Here is a 17,507-nt window from a genome sequence, read left to right as displayed (position 1 = left end):
GGATTTTAGATGAAAGTTCAAAATAACCCTTCAGCAGCTGGAGCTGAATTTTAATTGAAGCGCTCTGGAACAAGGCACTGAACTCCAAACTGGTTGCACTGGGCAGCTCAGAGTGTTAAGAGACCGGGTTTGTCTGAAAGAGCTGCACTCTTGTTTCTAAATAAAAAATGCTTCACCTCAATGGTCACGGACGTCAGGAGTTAAAAAGACCAACAGCTGTGACCCATGACGACAGTTGTAAACGTAAAAGAAAGTTTAATGTGACTGTTTCCGGTTTCATGCAGGAGATGAGCTGCTGTTTCCAGCTAATCAGATTCATTTCTCTAAAATGTACTGTTAAAAGCTGCTGCATGTATTTTCTCACCTAGGAGAGAACAGAGGCCTCTCCTAGGTGAGTCAGACATCCCTGGTTTGTGGGAACATGCAGCTAAACTGTACGTAAACCGAGAACAGGTTTACCCCAGTCAACTGACACAGAGGTAAAACTAAAGCAGGACAATTAGTCTCATGTTAACAGTAACCATGAAGACGCTGTGAAGCGGGTTCCTCTCTGCAGACTCTTCACAAACAGGCGGAGGTAGATCGCTCTCTGTTCTCCGGCTGAACAGGTGATAATTGAACAGGGACACTCTGTGCTAACTGAAAATATTCCACCTGGGACACATTAGGACTGGAAGGTCACTGGTTGAAGTCCCCCGAGTGTCCCTGTGTTGTGTTTAAGAACAGTAACGATTGCTGGGGAGCTGTTTGACAGCCTGGCGGCCGCTGAGCAGCCTGCAGGAGCCACTGGAGTTCAGTAAATAAAGGTCACAACAACACACAGAGCTCGGCTGATGCTGCTGAGCTCATCTACACTCACTTTTCAATGATAAGCATCCACTGTGTCTTCAGCTGATCGTTGCTCTGTGCAGGTCTTTGTGTTCTGAGGTCAACTCAGAGAAACGTCTCATTATGAATCTTTCCTGATTCATTAAAATTCACCGACAACAAACAACTGAAATCAGTCTCTTTGCATAATTTATCAGGAGATTAATTCCCTGTTGGTTCACATGTCAAATATCTGCCTTCAGCATTCATATTGTAAAGACTTTATACACCAGCTCAGTCAGATTTAAATCTAGGACACTAAGGAAAGAATCTAAAAATATTTTCTTTTGAGTTCATCTGCTTAAGAAAACGTAAACTTCACTGATTTGACTATTTTCAGCTCAGTGTGCTCATTTGTTCTGGATATAAATATACAAACATCAGAGTCTGAATCAGCAGTTAATAAGACAATAAAGAGCAGAAAATGGTTTATATATGTTTGAGCTCCTTAACTACAAATAATATAAATGAAAAAAGATTAAATTAAATACTTTCCTTTGCATACGATACATTTTTTTAGATATTTAGATGTATGGATATACATTGGTTCCATATATTTTTCCACAGCTTAAATATTAAATATATTTACATAAAAAATAAAAAAAAGGATTTTTTTACATATTCTATATTATTTTACAAAATAAATGTAGACATGATTTTCGCTATGATAGAAATTCAAAGTGTTCATTTGATGAGAAAGAAACATCTGAACGTCTAAAACATACTAGTACAACTTATTTGTTGTTTTAAGTAAACACATAAAAACACATGTATACGTGTGATTAGAGTCAATGATATAAAAAGACTGATACATTATTTACTGTAATGTAAATACAGCAATAAGACAAAAATAAAGAGACAACATTATTCTCCCTCTAAGGCACTACACATGGCAGAGGAGAAGGATCGTCTGTGGATGAGCCGAGTCATCCATGCTCAACATTTATAGATTAACTGTTCCATTTCACAGCTTTCTTAATGAATCTAGACATTAAGCTCAATCGTTACTGTGGATATACGTTTAGAGAAAATACTTCTTTCACGGCTGAATTCAAAATGTAATTAACTTAAAGGATTTTTTCCCCAGTTTGTTAATGATGCAGAGCAAACTGAAACAGTAGAAGAGGGAATGAGTGAAGAGCTGTCGAACAAAGACGGCAGGAGAAAAAAAAAAAAAGGTGAAAGAAATGAAGAAGTGGTTACCATGGCAAAGCCAACATCAGCTTTCTTGAGGGCGGGGCCGTCGTTGGTGCCGTCTCCCGTCACTGCCACCACCTGTCGGGGTTGAAGCACCGTGCTGTCGATGATTCCTGATCAACAGAACGGAACAAGGAGACAATTCTCCATCTCAATGTGTGCAGGAATATTTGAGGAAAGATCCCTCAGTTGTTTGTTTATGTTTTACTGCTTTGATTATTCTCAGTTTGCATCATATCTGGATTAAAAAGACACTTATTACTGATAACTTAGATATAAATTATACATCCTGCACCATATTACTGAATCCCTGTTAGAATGAACCCACCTTTAACCAGAGTGTGTTTGTCTGTCGGTGAAGAACGAGCCAAGACACGGAGTTTGGGCCAAACTTTGTCCAGACGCTCTTGTTCCACCTAAAGGAGTAAAACATGAACAACACTTTTATCAGGGTTTTTTTTCCCCACAATAAACATTATGGGTTAAATACTTACAAAATATAATCCCTGCCTTTGTACGGAAACCTTGAACACTACCTCTGAAGGTAGTTGTGTTTTTAAAAATGATCAACGATAACTTGGCATGAGAGGTGAAGTATTTCCCTGCTTTATCACGGGGGCATTATCAAGACAGTAACATTTTTGTCCTGGTCTCACCTCTCCTTGGTCATTTCTGATCTGCTGGTTGAACTCCTTCCCCTCCATACACAAGAAATCCTCCCCAGGCAGCAGGATGCCACACTTGGTAGCAATAGCACGTGCGGTGTTGATGTTATCTCCGGTAACCATGCGTACAGTGATGCCTGCACGCTGACACTTCGCAATGGCCTCAGGTACCTGGAAGAGTGACAGAAAAGATAAATGTGTACGTTTCAGTAACTGGAAACCCCCGAAAAGATAAACACAGATGTCAACAAGTCCAGAAGGAGAGAGGACACGCGAATGATTTTTGAGCCTGTAGGACGCTCACTCATCTTCAATCCAAGTGAAACGTGGTCTGCCATCACCTTTTTCACTTTATTCTGCAGAAGTCATGTTAAATAAACCTCATTCTGTAACAACAGCAGCAGCAGGTTCCACCAGAGGACCCAGAGTTCAATCTGTCAGGGATGAGTGAGCAAATACACAGGGACAGAGCGAGGTCTCAGAGGAGTCCATGCTGATGTGTTGGTCAGCTGGAAATCAGATCGCAGTTGGATGCTTCCGCTGCTCATCAGGAGCTTTCAGCTGATCACAGGGCTCCTGTGTGTTTGCTTACAAATATGTACACACACACATCATACCTCGGATTCATGCACACAAGAGCCTTGATTTGAGTGGTGGGGTGGGGGGGGGGGGTGAAGTGAAGGGGCCTGATTGTTATGACAAACACGCAAAATCCTTGATTTCACTCACAGACACGTGAAGAGTTGTATACGTTTTAAAAGCACCAACCAGTGTTTGTCTAATCTTAGCTTTTTAACTGTAAGTAGCACAGACTGTATATAAAGATGGACGACGCTTCTTCACTTCCTTCCACGATACAAAAATGAAGCAAAAACATCCCAGATACGAATCCCCCCCCCCCCTCTTTTGGAGCCAGACTCTGCACAGTAGAGCTCGTGGGACGGAGCCGAGGTAGCAAGGTCCCATCGATACACGCGTTCGACCAATCGGGATTCAGTCTCAGCTGTCAATCATGATGTCTCACCCCGTTTTTCTAACTTACGGGAAAGATTTGCACTTGAAGAAACAGTGACAAAAATAACTACCTAAAATGACAGACGTGTATTCTGTCCATTTAGGTTGGTCCATGTCCCATCCACTTACATGGAGGAGGCAGGATTTATGCCCTATACTGCAGCCGGCTATCAGCTGGAGATGGAGATGCTTTGGCTTCACTTTTTAGGGGACAGTGATGTCGTCCATCTTTATATACAGCAGTTCTTAAGATTTCTCCTCGTGTTGAAGTGTGTATGAGTAAGAAGAGAGATACGATCTTTTATTTCCTTCTTTTTTACCAGAACCATAAATAAAACTACAAGAGGTAGTGGTGTTGTCAAATGCTACCATTAGCATGTCCAGATAACTACCATACATCCTGTGGTAGTAGCCTTGCATTACCTTAGAGGCCAAGTCATTAGGCAGAACTATGTTAGTTTAAATAATAAGTCTTCTCACATCGTTAAAGATTCAAAGGTGTTATGTTAGCATGAAATAACGTTTCATTTAATCTGAATTAACAAGGTGCTACTAGCGCTAACTAGCTCTTCCCTGCAATACATGACGAATGTTGCTCCTTTAATTTAATGTCCTCATACTCTCCATTAATAATTAACTGTTGAGGAAGTGGGCCTCGTTAGCTGTAGCACGAGTTCAGCTTGATACCACATACATGATGTGCTCACAGAAAAACCCTTATGCAAGTTTCTCATTTGAAGAATCAGTCCACACAGATTTTTCAGCTTTGCCAAACGTTCAAGTGCCATTTAGCTGCAACTGATCAAATCCTCCAGTGACAGCAGCTACTTCTGAAGCAAGTGATGGTTCCTGACTAAAAATGAGAAGCTTCTATTGTTGACTTGTGTCTGAAATCAAAGAGCCATTGTTTAAAGAGCACAATGAGTTGTGACTGTGTATCTGCCGCTGTTATCGCTGTAAAGAAAAGAGGACGAGAGAGAGAATAAAACGCTGCCTGAGTCATTGAGTAGTTTTGATTTTCTTATGTGATTTACTGAACACTTAAACTGAGTAACCAGTGTTTTCACCCAGTATGCTTTGCACTTGAATGCTGCTTTTAGACAGGCACTGAACTCCAGACATTACCCTGAAAATATCTGGAGGGGCTGTAATACATGTCAGAGTCAGTTGCTCTGGACATTCTTCAGAGTTTTTCCTGCCTGTCAAAGCATCTCAGGAAGAAAAGAAGAAAAACACGGAGAAGACGAGAGAGATTCGACAACTTTTGGTGATAGAAACTGACGCTGGTGTCAATGTGTTGTGTTGAATTTATACATCTCGTGCTCTATCCAGGTCTGAATGCTCGGGACATTTTCCTGCCGTTGTGAACGCATCTGACCTGGACAACATCCTGCTGCGTTCTTCATTTGTGAAAACGTCCAGACGCAATTATCTGGACCCACATGTCACGGTCACATACATGCTCCATGTGCCTGGACATGAACAGACAGAATCATTCTGAGCTAAACTCTGAAATATTCTGGCGTCTATCAGAGGTTGCGTGGAGACAAATGATGAGCTGCCGACCGTCTCCTGCTGCTCTCCAGTTATTTCCATCCGGTCTGTGATCTTCGTGCTCTGACATTAAAGCAGCAGGCGGCAGCACCGACGCTTTCTGTGCTTCATTACAGGCCTCATTTAACACTTCAAACGCGTCCGACTCTGACGCACCTGAGCAGGTCTCACTTCGCTCTTTGTGCCAGGAGAAAGGATTTCGTTTATCGCCGCACTGTTATACACGACTGATTGTTGGATTATGTTTCCTCACAGCACAAATATTATGATCAGAAGCCGCCTGTCAGATCAGTTACATTCTTCCGTCCTGATCTCCCTTTTCTCTTTGTTCTCTCATGATCTTTCAGGAATAAACTGAACTTCACTGACTTTGCTGAATTCCAGCAGCGCGTGCAGAGCATTTCAAAGTGAGTGAAGCTAATTTTAGTATTTGTGAAAACAGCTTCAGTCTACAAACACTTAAGTCTTCGTTCTCTGAATTGTCATTGAAGCGGCGTCAGTTTATGATGAAGACAGCTCTGTAGTGTCTTCTTCAAAAAGTAGAAATTATCTTATGTATTTTTAAAATATAGTTTCGAGATATTGAGCTTCACATGTGAAAAAACAGAAATGACACTGAAAGATAATTACAATGTTTCTTGTTAAATAGATGAAAACTCTTCTCCTCTCACAGAATATAATATCAATATTTTAGTTGGTAAATTACATGTACGGTCACTGCATTAAACTATTATTATCTTCTAGTGTTTACTGCAACAGATCTTTTTTTTGATGCACAACAATCAACCAATGAATTTAAAACTGTTGACTGATCAAAGTCTTCTGATCACTAACCGGGCTTGAGCATAGGAAGTGTTTTCAGGGTCAGGATATCTGTGTGAACCGTACCTCATGTCGGACGGGGTCCTCGATGCCGACCACCGCGATGCAGGTGAGCTCATTCAGGATGTCGTTCTCAATCTCCCAGTTTGGCTCTCCGCCCTCGGCTGGAAAGTCTCTGAAGGCCACGCAGATGGTCCTCAGCCCGTCGCACGCCATCGGCTCGATCACCTTACGCACCATCTCGTCGCGGTCCTTGGGCTTGAAGATGCGAGGTTGCCCCTGGGTGTCCAAGATACGAGAGCATCTATGAGAGGAGAGAACAGAGAGACGGAGGGAGATTATACGGGAGACGTTAATAATCAAGTAAGTAATGCACCATCCATTACTTTATCCATCCAGCTATCATTCTATCTCATGTCTTACTTCCTCAGGACGATCTCTGACGCTCCTTTGCTGTACATGCGGAAGCCTCCATCGGCGTTCTTCAGCACCGTGCTCATGGACTTGCGGGAGGAGTTGAAGGTGTAAACCTTGTAGAGCTTCTCTTCGGGGATCTCCTCTCTGATTGGCTGATAGTCCCCCTTCAGTTCCAGCACCAGGCCCAGCAGAGCACACTCGGTCTTGTTGCCCACGTGGCGCGGCAGGCCGCCTTCTTTCTCTGGAGGCTGAGCGGAGGTAAAGTTTGGATGTGATGTACGTTCATCTTGATCTAAAGTGCTCGACTCTCATCATATCATCACATAAACAACTGCTCTACAGTTACTGCTTTGCTACTTTACGCTGTTACTGTATTAATATTATTCTTTTGATCATTTGTCTTCTGCCTTCGTCTTGTTTCTCATGTGTTTTCACGAATAAAACTAGAATCACCACCCTGCAGGTTTATTCCTCCACCAGCCAGAGCAGTTTCAGTCTACATGAAGTGACCTTTGACCTTTGAAAAACTGAAATCTCACCAGTTTCTCTTTGAGTCAAAATGAGAACTGGTCAAACTTTTAAGGAAGATTTGAGGTTTCATGTTCAAGAGGCCAAAAACAGGTTTTGTAGGCTGGTTTTCCGAATCGAATAATGTTGCTCATAGTTGATTATATTAACTGTTGAGGATTTTTTCACCATCCTCACATTACTCTATATGCCACTATATATTATGTATAGTGTATATTACACTATATCTGTACAGGAGAGTAGTGCCTGTCTAGTTCCACAGATACTCCCTTCTCTCTCTAAGAAGAACCAAGGTCAGGTTATAGATAAAGCACCAACCAACAGTACATTGTAGTGTCTACACTCAGGGACTTTCATATCTAACTCTGATGCTCCAGACAGAGACTCCAACTCTTTTGCGTATTTCACCAGTGACCAGACGTAAGGACACAATGTGATTTAGGAATGCAGACTTTAGGCTCAACTATCCAATAGGATGTGAACACCTACATGTAACATAGAGAGTGACAGCAATTCTAGCCATTCATGGAGGTGCTGTTAGAATGGGTGACGCAAGTAGAGGAAGTTATACTGGGATGCTGTGGGAGACATCTTCAGACTTATGGGTGACAATTGATCATGATACTCTGTTAGCATTGGTATATTGTTTCACCTTCTGGTCTCCTTGAAGCATCAAGTCTACATTAAAATCTCCTGCATGAGACATCAGCTGCTGCCTGAGTTCTCCTTTCACCAGCTTCCAGAAAACCTCCATAACATTAACTACAGCTATTTTACATTACAATTAGAATTGTCCAGTTATCCACGAACAGACCAGAGTGTCAGTCTTTGTATTTCACATGTTGAAGTCTGAAGTAAGAGAGATGCTCTGTGAACAATAACTAAACTTGTTACCTGAGAAAATGTTACATTTCCCTTAATCTTACTCCTCATCCTCAAAGTCGTGTTAAATATGAGGTTTGAAAATAAATAAAAAATCCAACCTGTGTTGCTTGAAAAACATTTTCTTGAGATTTAATACTTTGACAATGTCTCCACGGAGCCGTCTCACCGCCAAGTTATTTCAATATTTTCTGGCTGATAGCAACTCCTCAATTTCCTTTGTGCATTGAAAAGTGGGACAGAGCTTCCAATAAAGAGCTTTGATGTAATATAATATTGTGTGTGTGTGTGTTAAGGATCGTGTTGTGGTCTGATGCAGCTCTGACGGTGAAGCTCTCACCAGGATCTTGGTTGTGTACGCTGAGTTGATGGAGATGCTGTTGACCAACGTTTCCAGAGTCTCTGGTTTGATCGCGTCTGGTTCGGGGACAGTTCTGTAGTGCGTGTCACCGATGTACGCCTGCACCACTGTCATCCGGTTCATGGTCAGCGTGCCCGTCTTGTCCGAACAGATGGCCGTGGCGTTGCCCATGGTTTCGCAGGCATCCAAGTGACGCACCAGGTTGTTGTCCTTCATCATTTTCTAAAAGACGGAGAGCAAGGTTTGAAAGCGCCATGAGCAGGCCTCAGAGTTGATGACACGTTCGATAGGGGTCGTTTTTTAAATCCTCAAAAAACATGACTCTGCAAGGAGTAAAAAATCCCCCACGATCCCCTTCACTCCCCATCCTGCTTACCTTGACAGAGTAGGCCAGAGAGATGGTGACAGCAAGCGGCAGCCCCTCAGGGACGGCCACCACCAGCACTGTCACACCAATAATGAAGAACTTGACAAAGTACTGGATGTAGATGGGGGTGCACTCAGCCACCCAGGAGCGACCCTGGATCGCAAAGGTGTCGATCACAAAGAAGAGGATGAGGATGATGACGGTCAGAGCCGACATGATCAGACCTGGGTGGAATAAGCAGAGATGAGCTCATGTTCAAATCAACTCACAGTTTATAAGTTTATGATTCTTTAAACTGAACAACAGCATTCCTCATCCTTTATACTAATACAAATGACATAATGTAGTTATTCCTATCCAGTGATTAGATTATTGTCAAGCCTCCGCTCGCCTGGTAGAACCACTTACTTCTTTTCTTTCTTTTCCTGATTATTATTCTGATTTGCACCAAATTTAATACACTCATAGATACCCATCTGCTAAATATGAGAGATTCTGTTCATCAAAATCCATTAATAATCATTTCCTGAGAAATTAATTTCCAAAATACTGAAAAACACCATGTTCTCGCAATGTTCACGCAAAATTCCTGGATCTGCCCGTTCATCTGGATCCACACCAAAACTAAACGGATCCTTCCTTGGCCCATGTTTCCATCAGTCCACTAAGTTTTGTGGAAATCTGTTCAGTAGTAAAAAACGAACCAACAAACAAATGGACGGGAGTGAAAACATAACCTTGTTGGCATAGGTTAAGTTCTTGTGGTGCGTTCAAGTACATTTGGATATCCAGTTAACAGCAGTTTGCTGAAACAAAATGCGGAATTGTGATGGAAAACTGAAATTCACATATCACAAAGTAAACAGCAAAAATCCTAACCGTTTTCTGTCCGTCTCTAATATCAGTTATTAAATAGTTGAAAAATAAATGCCTGAGTGAAAAACCACAAACAGGTGAGAAAGAGAAAATCCAGAGGCTTCGTCTTTCTGCGTCATGTCTCCTGTCACTCACCACCTCAAAGTGTTTTAGCCCAAATTCTATTTCTGTCCCGTAATGAGGGGCAGTTTATTACCGAAGCCCCCCCCCCACCCCTCACTCTGTCCTGAAAGCCCCTCAGTGTATTAAGGTCAATTGAAACGACACAGAAAATATCTTCAATTCCGGGATGAACCAATAAAACATCCATCCAATAAAAGTGAGTGCGTTCTGACCCTCAGCCCCGCCGAGCCCCCCCGAGCACTCTGGGTGCTTTTAAAGGAACAGGCCCACATTTCTGGAAATGGCACGAAAACTGTCTCAACAAGCCACGAAAAAGATGTAGACATCAGAGGCTTTGTGAGTGTGATTATAACAGTATGTCACATCATCAAGGGGAAGAAGGCTCAGTATAAAGCAGATCAATGGGGGCGTGTCCAGTGACTCTGCAAGATCATGATCAAGCCTCATTTTTAGATTTCACACTGATCAGTAAATAAAATGTCAATGTGAATCTCATCCTTTATGTCAGTACTCTGCATGTGCGTGTGTCTGTTTGCTCCTCACCAGCTTTCCCGATCTGTACAGCCAGTTTGGTCAGTTTTCCCTGCAGCACCGACTTCTCCTTCTTGGTCACGTTGACCTTCTTCACAGGTTTGACCTCCTCTTTCTCCTCCTTCTCCTCCGACTCGGCGGCCTCCTCGCTCTTCAGGGGCTGGATCTCCAGGGCGATGCCATCCTGCGTCTTGGCTGAAGGAGGAGGAGGGGTGTGGAGGGGATAAGGTAGTGGTTGAGGGGTCAAAGGAGGAGGAGGAGGGAGCAGGTTGTAAGAGGTAAATGAGGGAGGGGAAAGGTTGGTTAAAGAGAGAGATGAGAGAGGGAGTTATGGGACAGAGTGATGGATGGGATGAAGAGAATGGATGGTGAAAAAAAGGGGAGGGGGTTGTATTTTTTAGGAATGAAGATGGAGGAGAGAAATCGGGAGCATGAGATGAGGCAGGACGGGTTGACAGGTGAATGAATTAAATCAATAAAAGAATAAATTGTAAAACAAAAATAAGAGGGGAGGAGGGTTCAGGAGTGGTGTGGGGATAAAGGGTAGAGAGGCAGAGAAAACGTTACGGATTCAGTCTGACGGAAGGTCGAAAACGACCGGACGAGTTTTCTGAGATCAGAGGACACCCCCGACTCTTTCTCATTAACATGGTGACCCTTTGGCTGAATGCAGAGAGTAGGTAGCATGTCGTCATTTTTATGATCACAGAACATTCATGAGGAAGGTCCAGGTAGCTTTCAGAGAGTGTCACAGACAAGTTGGGAGCAGCAGGTCATAATGAAGAGCAGCAGACAGAACAGAGGACAGCAGATACAACAAAGAGGATTTAACAGGGGGCTGTCAATCTCTCACACACACACACACACACACACACACACACACACACACACACACACACACACACACACACACACACACACACACACACACACACACACACACACACACACACACACACACACACACACACACACACACACCCTCATCAGAGCTCAGCGTTTGGAACGAGGCTCTGAAGTCTGACATGGCGTCTGCTTTCACGTCCTGCTCGGCAGCTCCGCTCCTCATTTGCATGAACAAACAGTGTATTTACATTTCACTTCATCAGCTGTGATCCTGTTTGGACTGTAGTACTGTACACGCAGCTTTTTTTTTTGGGGGGGGGGGTTCTGTTTGATATCTGCTGAAGAGCTTACACTGTATTCAGCTGCACTACGTCCGTGCAGCGCTGTTTGTCATATTTGCATACAAAAAAGAAACGTAAGCAGGTGATGAATGGAAACAGAACCGATCTACACCTATTCTGACACACTGAGGTTTGATGTGCGGTCTGTCCTCGTGAACAACTGAGCCGACAACGCTGAGTGAAACTGGGATCTTGTTTTTGTCTTCTAATTGATCAATTATCATTAAATATTGGAAATGATTGGGCCATTGAATATATTTATACACACAAATACTCAAACGCCATCTATCAGCTAACTGTGCTGGTAACAATATCAACATCACTTCTGGAACCAACAATACCAACAGATCATGGACATAAAGCAGGTTTAGATTCCTGGATGACCAGTAACAAAGGGTGCCCAGGTTCTCCAAAATCAAACCAGGCGATTTAAAAACATTCAAATTACATTCAAAATCAATGGGGGAACATGAATGTAGGAAAACTTGTTCCTTTTGTCCTATTTCTATGATCTACTAGGTGTCAGATAATGAAGCCTTTTGGGTCAGTGAAGACGACGGATTCGATCAAATCTAGTCCGGTTTTCCGCCGGAGAAACTTTCACTGGAGGCGTCCGAAAGCAAAACAAGTCAATATTAATAAAACTGAGGGTTGTAATCTGCAGTGTTTGGGAGAGTAGAGCAGAACATTACATTCAGTCCTCTTCTGGGACGTCTCTGCAGCTGGAAGTTCAAATCTATTAAAACAACACTGATCGAGCCTCGTGTAAGAAGCAGTTGCACAAACAGAAGTGATTTAAGGAAGTTGATCCACTCACTGATTTAGTTAAACACGACTAATCGTGTAGAGATGGTTTGTATTTCTCCACAGGGGAAAAACACTCATAACATGTAGTCTGTCAGAAAAACATAATACAGGCTGATGGTGTGGATGCAATGAGAGTTACGGTGGTAGAAGAGTTTTCTGTAAGTTATTTTTCAACATCTATTGTGACACAAAAGCATTGTTGTTAACTATATTGTATTTGATTGTTTATATATCATTGTTCCATTTGATTTATTTCTCATTTATTTGGCCTCGTTTGATGATTGCTTGACTTTTAAACTCTTAATTGCTTTTGTCTTGTAAAGCACTTGTTTAAAAAAGTTCTGTATAAATAAAGTTTATTTTTTAAGTGCTTATATTTATTTATATCATACGTTAACAAATGTGGAAGATACGTCTGCATTTTACAGTGTAAACGTGGAAGAATTTTTATGTCACTGAAAATGTTTTTACTGTTTAATTGGAGTTTAAATGAGCTGATGGAGAAATGGAAACGTGTCCCTGTTTTTAATGAGACTATTGTAATAAAGCTGATGCATTGTAATTAGACAGCGTAAAAACCTAGTTGTTCTAATCATACTGGAGATTGTTGCTTGATTGCATTGTGAAGTAATTCAGTGTGGACTTGTCTATTTACTGGGGAGGTGGAGGGTTAACATAAGTAAGTATTACAACAAGCATCATCATCCCATTTAAAGATGTTTCAGGGATCAGTGAGTATTGACAATGCAACTTAAAACAGGTCACACTCTGCTCTCTGTGTCACTCCCTGTCGTTATGTGTGACATTGTTGTTCATTCTCTGTGACTTCACCACCTCCCGTATTAGTCTGTATGAGCGAGACTGTTGAACTTCATGTCAAACCCGTCGTGCTTCACTTGGCTCGGTGACGTCATGTTAACGTCCACAGTAAAACCCATCTCTGGGTTCAGTGTTCACACTACAGCTCAATTTGTGTGTTTGTTTTCTCAGCTGATTTTTGCAGTATTAAGTTATTTACTCTTGGGACATTTTTTTGTTTGTTGATAAAACGTCTCCACAGATGCAACAGAATGAGAAGACAGTAAGGGGGTGTTGATTTTGACCAAACCTTCTTTACATGCCTGCTAATAGACAGTGGCATTAATCAACTTCCACGAGCAGTTTACCACAAGTTGATGGAAAAAGATCTGAGAAAATGAAATGAAAACATTCTTGCACGAGGCTCAGTGTCTGTAAAAAAAAAAGAAAAAAAAAGACATTTCCTCCTGGCTCATTGTTGGTATTTTGTAGAAAACATCCGCAGTGAGCTTGGGGACCTTCATGACGGTGGCACAAAATCAGAGAGTGTATCTTTTGATTTGCAGCCATGTGTTTTTTTAAAGACGCTTTAATCCCAAACAACTCCTTCCTCAGAATGAAAATTAGCTCCCCAAATGAATTTCGGAACATTACGACCTCAACGTGACATTTAGACATTCTGAATGTGGGGCTGAGTCGTGTCAAACCAGGAAGCTGTGGAGCTTTATGCACATGGTCTAGTCTGAAGACAAGCCACAACATAGAACTAACTGACACAGCTTTACATGAACAGGACTGAGACCCACTGACCAACCACAGAACTGTAAACAGGCGCAGCACTGAACCATGGGAGAACGCATGGCGGGCAGAGGGTAGAGGGTGTCTGACAATCAAAAAAAAGAAAGCAAGTCAACGAACAGAGGACAAACTCAAAGGATCACCTCAACAAAGTAAAGCAGAAAAGAAAAGAAAGACCACAGCGATGCAGAACCACAACAGAGAGAGACAAGAGGAGGTAGTGGAGGCTGCAGAGCTGTGGAGGCTGCAGGAGACTTCAGCAAGACAGAAGAGGAACAGAGAGGAGGGAGAGAGTCAAACAGTGATTACAAGACAACATGAAGTCCTGAGCAACACCCTGCAAAGAGGCAACAGTGAGAGAAATGAGAGGAATCAAAGGCCAAACAAAAAAGAGAAAGAAATCAAAGAAACTGAGGATACATAAACAGAACAGACGACAGCCCACAGCCCACTAATACTGCAAGGGTGCAACTCCCACACACACTCAGAGCCTCGGAAAACAGCCAAAAACATCACGGCACTGCACAGATCGGTTTGTTTTCCTCACTGGTGTCAACAGAAAGTCATTAGAACAGAATAAATGTATTGAACAAATGTGGTGGGAAAAACCTATCATGTGACCAAATAAAATGACTTGAAAAGGACAAATGTGTTTTTATTGTGACATCTGCAGGAGGTCTTTAGTCGTTAATGCTGATCAAAAAAGTGAAGTAAAAGTAAGTGGATTGATCAGTGAATGAAAAGTTTAAATGTTAAACAGATGAAGTGAAAGACCTCTGTTCTACTCTGCTCCCATTTAATTCAGCGGATGATAGAAACCCAACAACTGTACAAAAAAATGTTTAAAAAAAAAAAGATGGACAACAGGTTTCCACTTACTCCAGTTGTACAAACAGCTCTAACAAGTAAAAAAAAAAACGGCCTATTTCCACATTTAGCTGTGACAAAGGTCCATAATTCCCTTGGGGTCGTGTGGAGACAGCTGCAAACAGGTGGTCTGTCAAAAAACCACAGCTACGAGCTAAAAGAGGCTAAACATCTCATAGGAGCTGCAGAGTTGGTGAGGATGTGACCGAAGGTGTTTAGTTCGTGATGTGTTTTAGTGGAGGTCATCTGTGACTGCAGCTCCATCTGTGCATTATTTCTGTGTGCAAAACTTTGATGATCGTCCAAGAGCATTGAGTGTGTGTGTGTGTGTGTGTGTGTGTGTGTGTGTGTGTGTACATCAAGAAGCATTCTGCCTGCAGCAGATGCTCAAACCACGGGAGGTTGGGAGGAGGGGAACGCTGTGTGTTTGTGTATTTGTGTGGGCATGTGTGTGTTGACTTGAGACAGCTTGGAAAAGGACGTTGGACATGTGTTGGATCACACAGGACATTGAGGACAGTTGGCTGGTCAAGTTTGGAGGTTGGAGCAATGATATCATCAACACGCACACACACAGACAGACAAACGCATATCCATCAGATGTTAAATATTTAAAGGCACTAAAATGAGCACTCGATGTCAACACAGGGACACCTCAGAGGTCAGACCAGTGCGTAAAGGGACCCAGCACTGATGGACTTGTATTCATGTCTCAGTTCTTACTGTGAAATCTGACATTTTGAGGACAGAGAACAGAAGTAGAGAAACTATTAGCACTAAATAAATTATAACAGAAACATGGACATTGAACCTCTCAAACACTCGGTTTTACTCATTAGCTCACGTTTACGTCTCATCTAACTAATCCAACCTAATCCAGATAACAAGCAACTAGTGAAACTAGTTATCTAGCTTGATCATCAGTAGTGACAGTCAGAGATGTAGTTCCCCTAAAAAAAGTTAAACTGCATCTCCACATATTTAAGTCTAAACATACTGTAGCTACCTCACTTACCAATGATTGTTTTCATTACTAATTTGTGAAAAATTCATTTAGATTAGTCTGTGATTATTTTCTTGAATAAATATTAACTCTATAAAACAGAAAATAAGATAAAGGCCCTTATGATAGAACGACATCAATGATGTCAGTGCCTAGGTTGTATACTCGTCACCATCAGTACAGCTAATTAGCTTTGCGAGCTAATGAGTAAAACAGAGTGAGGGAGGTTATTACACATTAATGTGATACAACACAACATATGTGTTTGTTCTCTAAAAGCAAATCATTCCTTGATCAATACCTACAAAATATAATTCATGTTCTTGCAAAAACAAAAAAAATCTCCTATGTTCAAATTGTCTCATCCTGCATTTAGAACCGAGTCAGAAATATAAGTCCAGTCACCCATGACGACTGCGGACGATGTGATTGGCTGTCAAAGACTTGACGGTTGAGAGTTGCACCCTTTGACAGGTAAAGCAAGGCGAGAGAACGTCCCCCTTTTTACAGCAGAGAGAGAGAGAGAGAGAGAGAAAGAGAGAGAGAGAAAGAGATGGACGAGACACTCCCCTCCTGCCGCTGGGTGGAGGGTGAGGAGGAGGGTGAGTCACAGGGAGGATGGAGGGACAGAGAGGGACAGATGGATGAATGGAGGGGTTACCTTTGTTGCGATTTTCGGGGGGTCCTTGTTTTTTACCTGTTCGGACAGAGAGAGAGGGCGGAATGCTGATAAGATGGTTCAAAGGAAAAATAAGATCAAATCAAACTGAGGGAAAACACAAAGGTTCAAACTGATAGAAACCCACAGGTGTGTGTGTGTGTGTGTGTGTGTGTGTGTGTGTGTGTGTGTGTGTGTGTGTGTTGTGGGCAGGAATGGACCAATCAGAGGAGAGAGACACATGACTCCTGCTGTGGAGAACCAACGGCCGCCATTTTGACGGCCCAACTAATCAAGTGATCAGTATATCACTCATATCAATAGAATGTTACAATAATGTGAATATATATAATATGTATATAATGATATAAATTAGAGCCCAATTAATATATTGGTTGGCCGGTAATAATCGGCTGATTTGAGCCTTTCAAAGACAAATCAGTATCTGCTTTTATGTTTGCCGAAATTGAAATGTTTTATTTTACAGAATTCAAAAAGGTTTGCATTTATCTTCGCAGTTTATGTACACAAAAATATTTTCTAAAGTTCCAAATGTTTGGTTGTTTTTGTGTTTTCTTATTAGTTTTAGTTATTTATAATAAACATTTATCAAATAGGTTCGAAAACATCTTTTAAATAGATAAATTGGCCAATTTATTTCACTTTGTGTTGTGTGGTTGATTCGTCCCTGACAGGGAACTGTCATTAGATGCTGATCCTCATCTCTCTATCATTTCCTGTCATCTCTCTACTGTTGGTTTTCTTATAAAAAGGCAGAGGAGGTTGAATTTCTGAAGGTTAATGTTATGGTTTTCTTTGACACTGGTTCTGTACTGGACTGTTGTATGTGGAGGAGGCTGCTGATTGGTCAACTTCCCAATGACTGTAAACACTTATGTCACTGATGTGTTCTGCTCTTTTTCTGCACCGCACAGATGTGAACATTATGGCTTTTTTCCCCATATTTTGATGTGGATCTGAACATCTGTTACTGATCTTTGTCAGCTGTAGGTAACGCCTTGCAATCATATATTGATCAGACATGTGACTGAGTGTGAGTGTGTGTGTGTGTGTGTGTGTGTGTGTGTGTGTGTGTGTGCAGGTCGTTCAAGATTTTCTTCACGAGGACATTAACTTCCTGCTGCTCTATAGTGCACTGCTTTATTTGTGTAAGGAGGAACGGCA

The 17,507-nt window shown here is 41.9% G+C and overlaps 1 protein-coding gene across 6 annotated transcripts in view; it reads right to left on the bottom strand.

Moving 5' to 3' along the window:
* LOC118103199 (plasma membrane calcium-transporting ATPase 1) overlaps nucleotides 1-17,507 on the bottom strand; it is an 86,126-nt gene that overhangs the window by 19,129 nt on the left and 49,490 nt on the right. For all 6 annotated transcript variants that reach the window (XM_035149932.2, XM_047338508.1, XM_035149875.2 and 3 more), the window contains exons 7-15: nucleotides 16,326-16,361; nucleotides 10,217-10,399; nucleotides 8,684-8,898; nucleotides 8,287-8,529; nucleotides 6,543-6,784; nucleotides 6,186-6,423; nucleotides 2,721-2,900; nucleotides 2,393-2,480; nucleotides 2,071-2,177 (exon numbers count right to left, since the gene is read on the bottom strand). In XM_035149932.2, coding sequence (XP_035005823.1) covers nucleotides 2,071-2,177; nucleotides 2,393-2,480; nucleotides 2,721-2,900; nucleotides 6,186-6,423; nucleotides 6,543-6,784; nucleotides 8,287-8,529; nucleotides 8,684-8,898; nucleotides 10,217-10,399; nucleotides 16,326-16,361 — 1,532 coding nt within the window. The remainder of the gene's footprint in view (nucleotides 1-2,070; nucleotides 2,178-2,392; nucleotides 2,481-2,720; nucleotides 2,901-6,185; nucleotides 6,424-6,542; nucleotides 6,785-8,286; nucleotides 8,530-8,683; nucleotides 8,899-10,216; nucleotides 10,400-16,325; nucleotides 16,362-17,507) is intronic.

The sequence above is a fragment of the Hippoglossus stenolepis genome, chromosome 3, assembly GCF_022539355.2.
Source record: "Hippoglossus stenolepis isolate QCI-W04-F060 chromosome 3, HSTE1.2, whole genome shotgun sequence".
NCBI classification, from domain to species: Eukaryota; Metazoa; Chordata; class Actinopteri; order Pleuronectiformes; family Pleuronectidae; genus Hippoglossus; species Hippoglossus stenolepis.
This window is presented reverse-complemented; position numbering and strand designations above follow the sequence as displayed.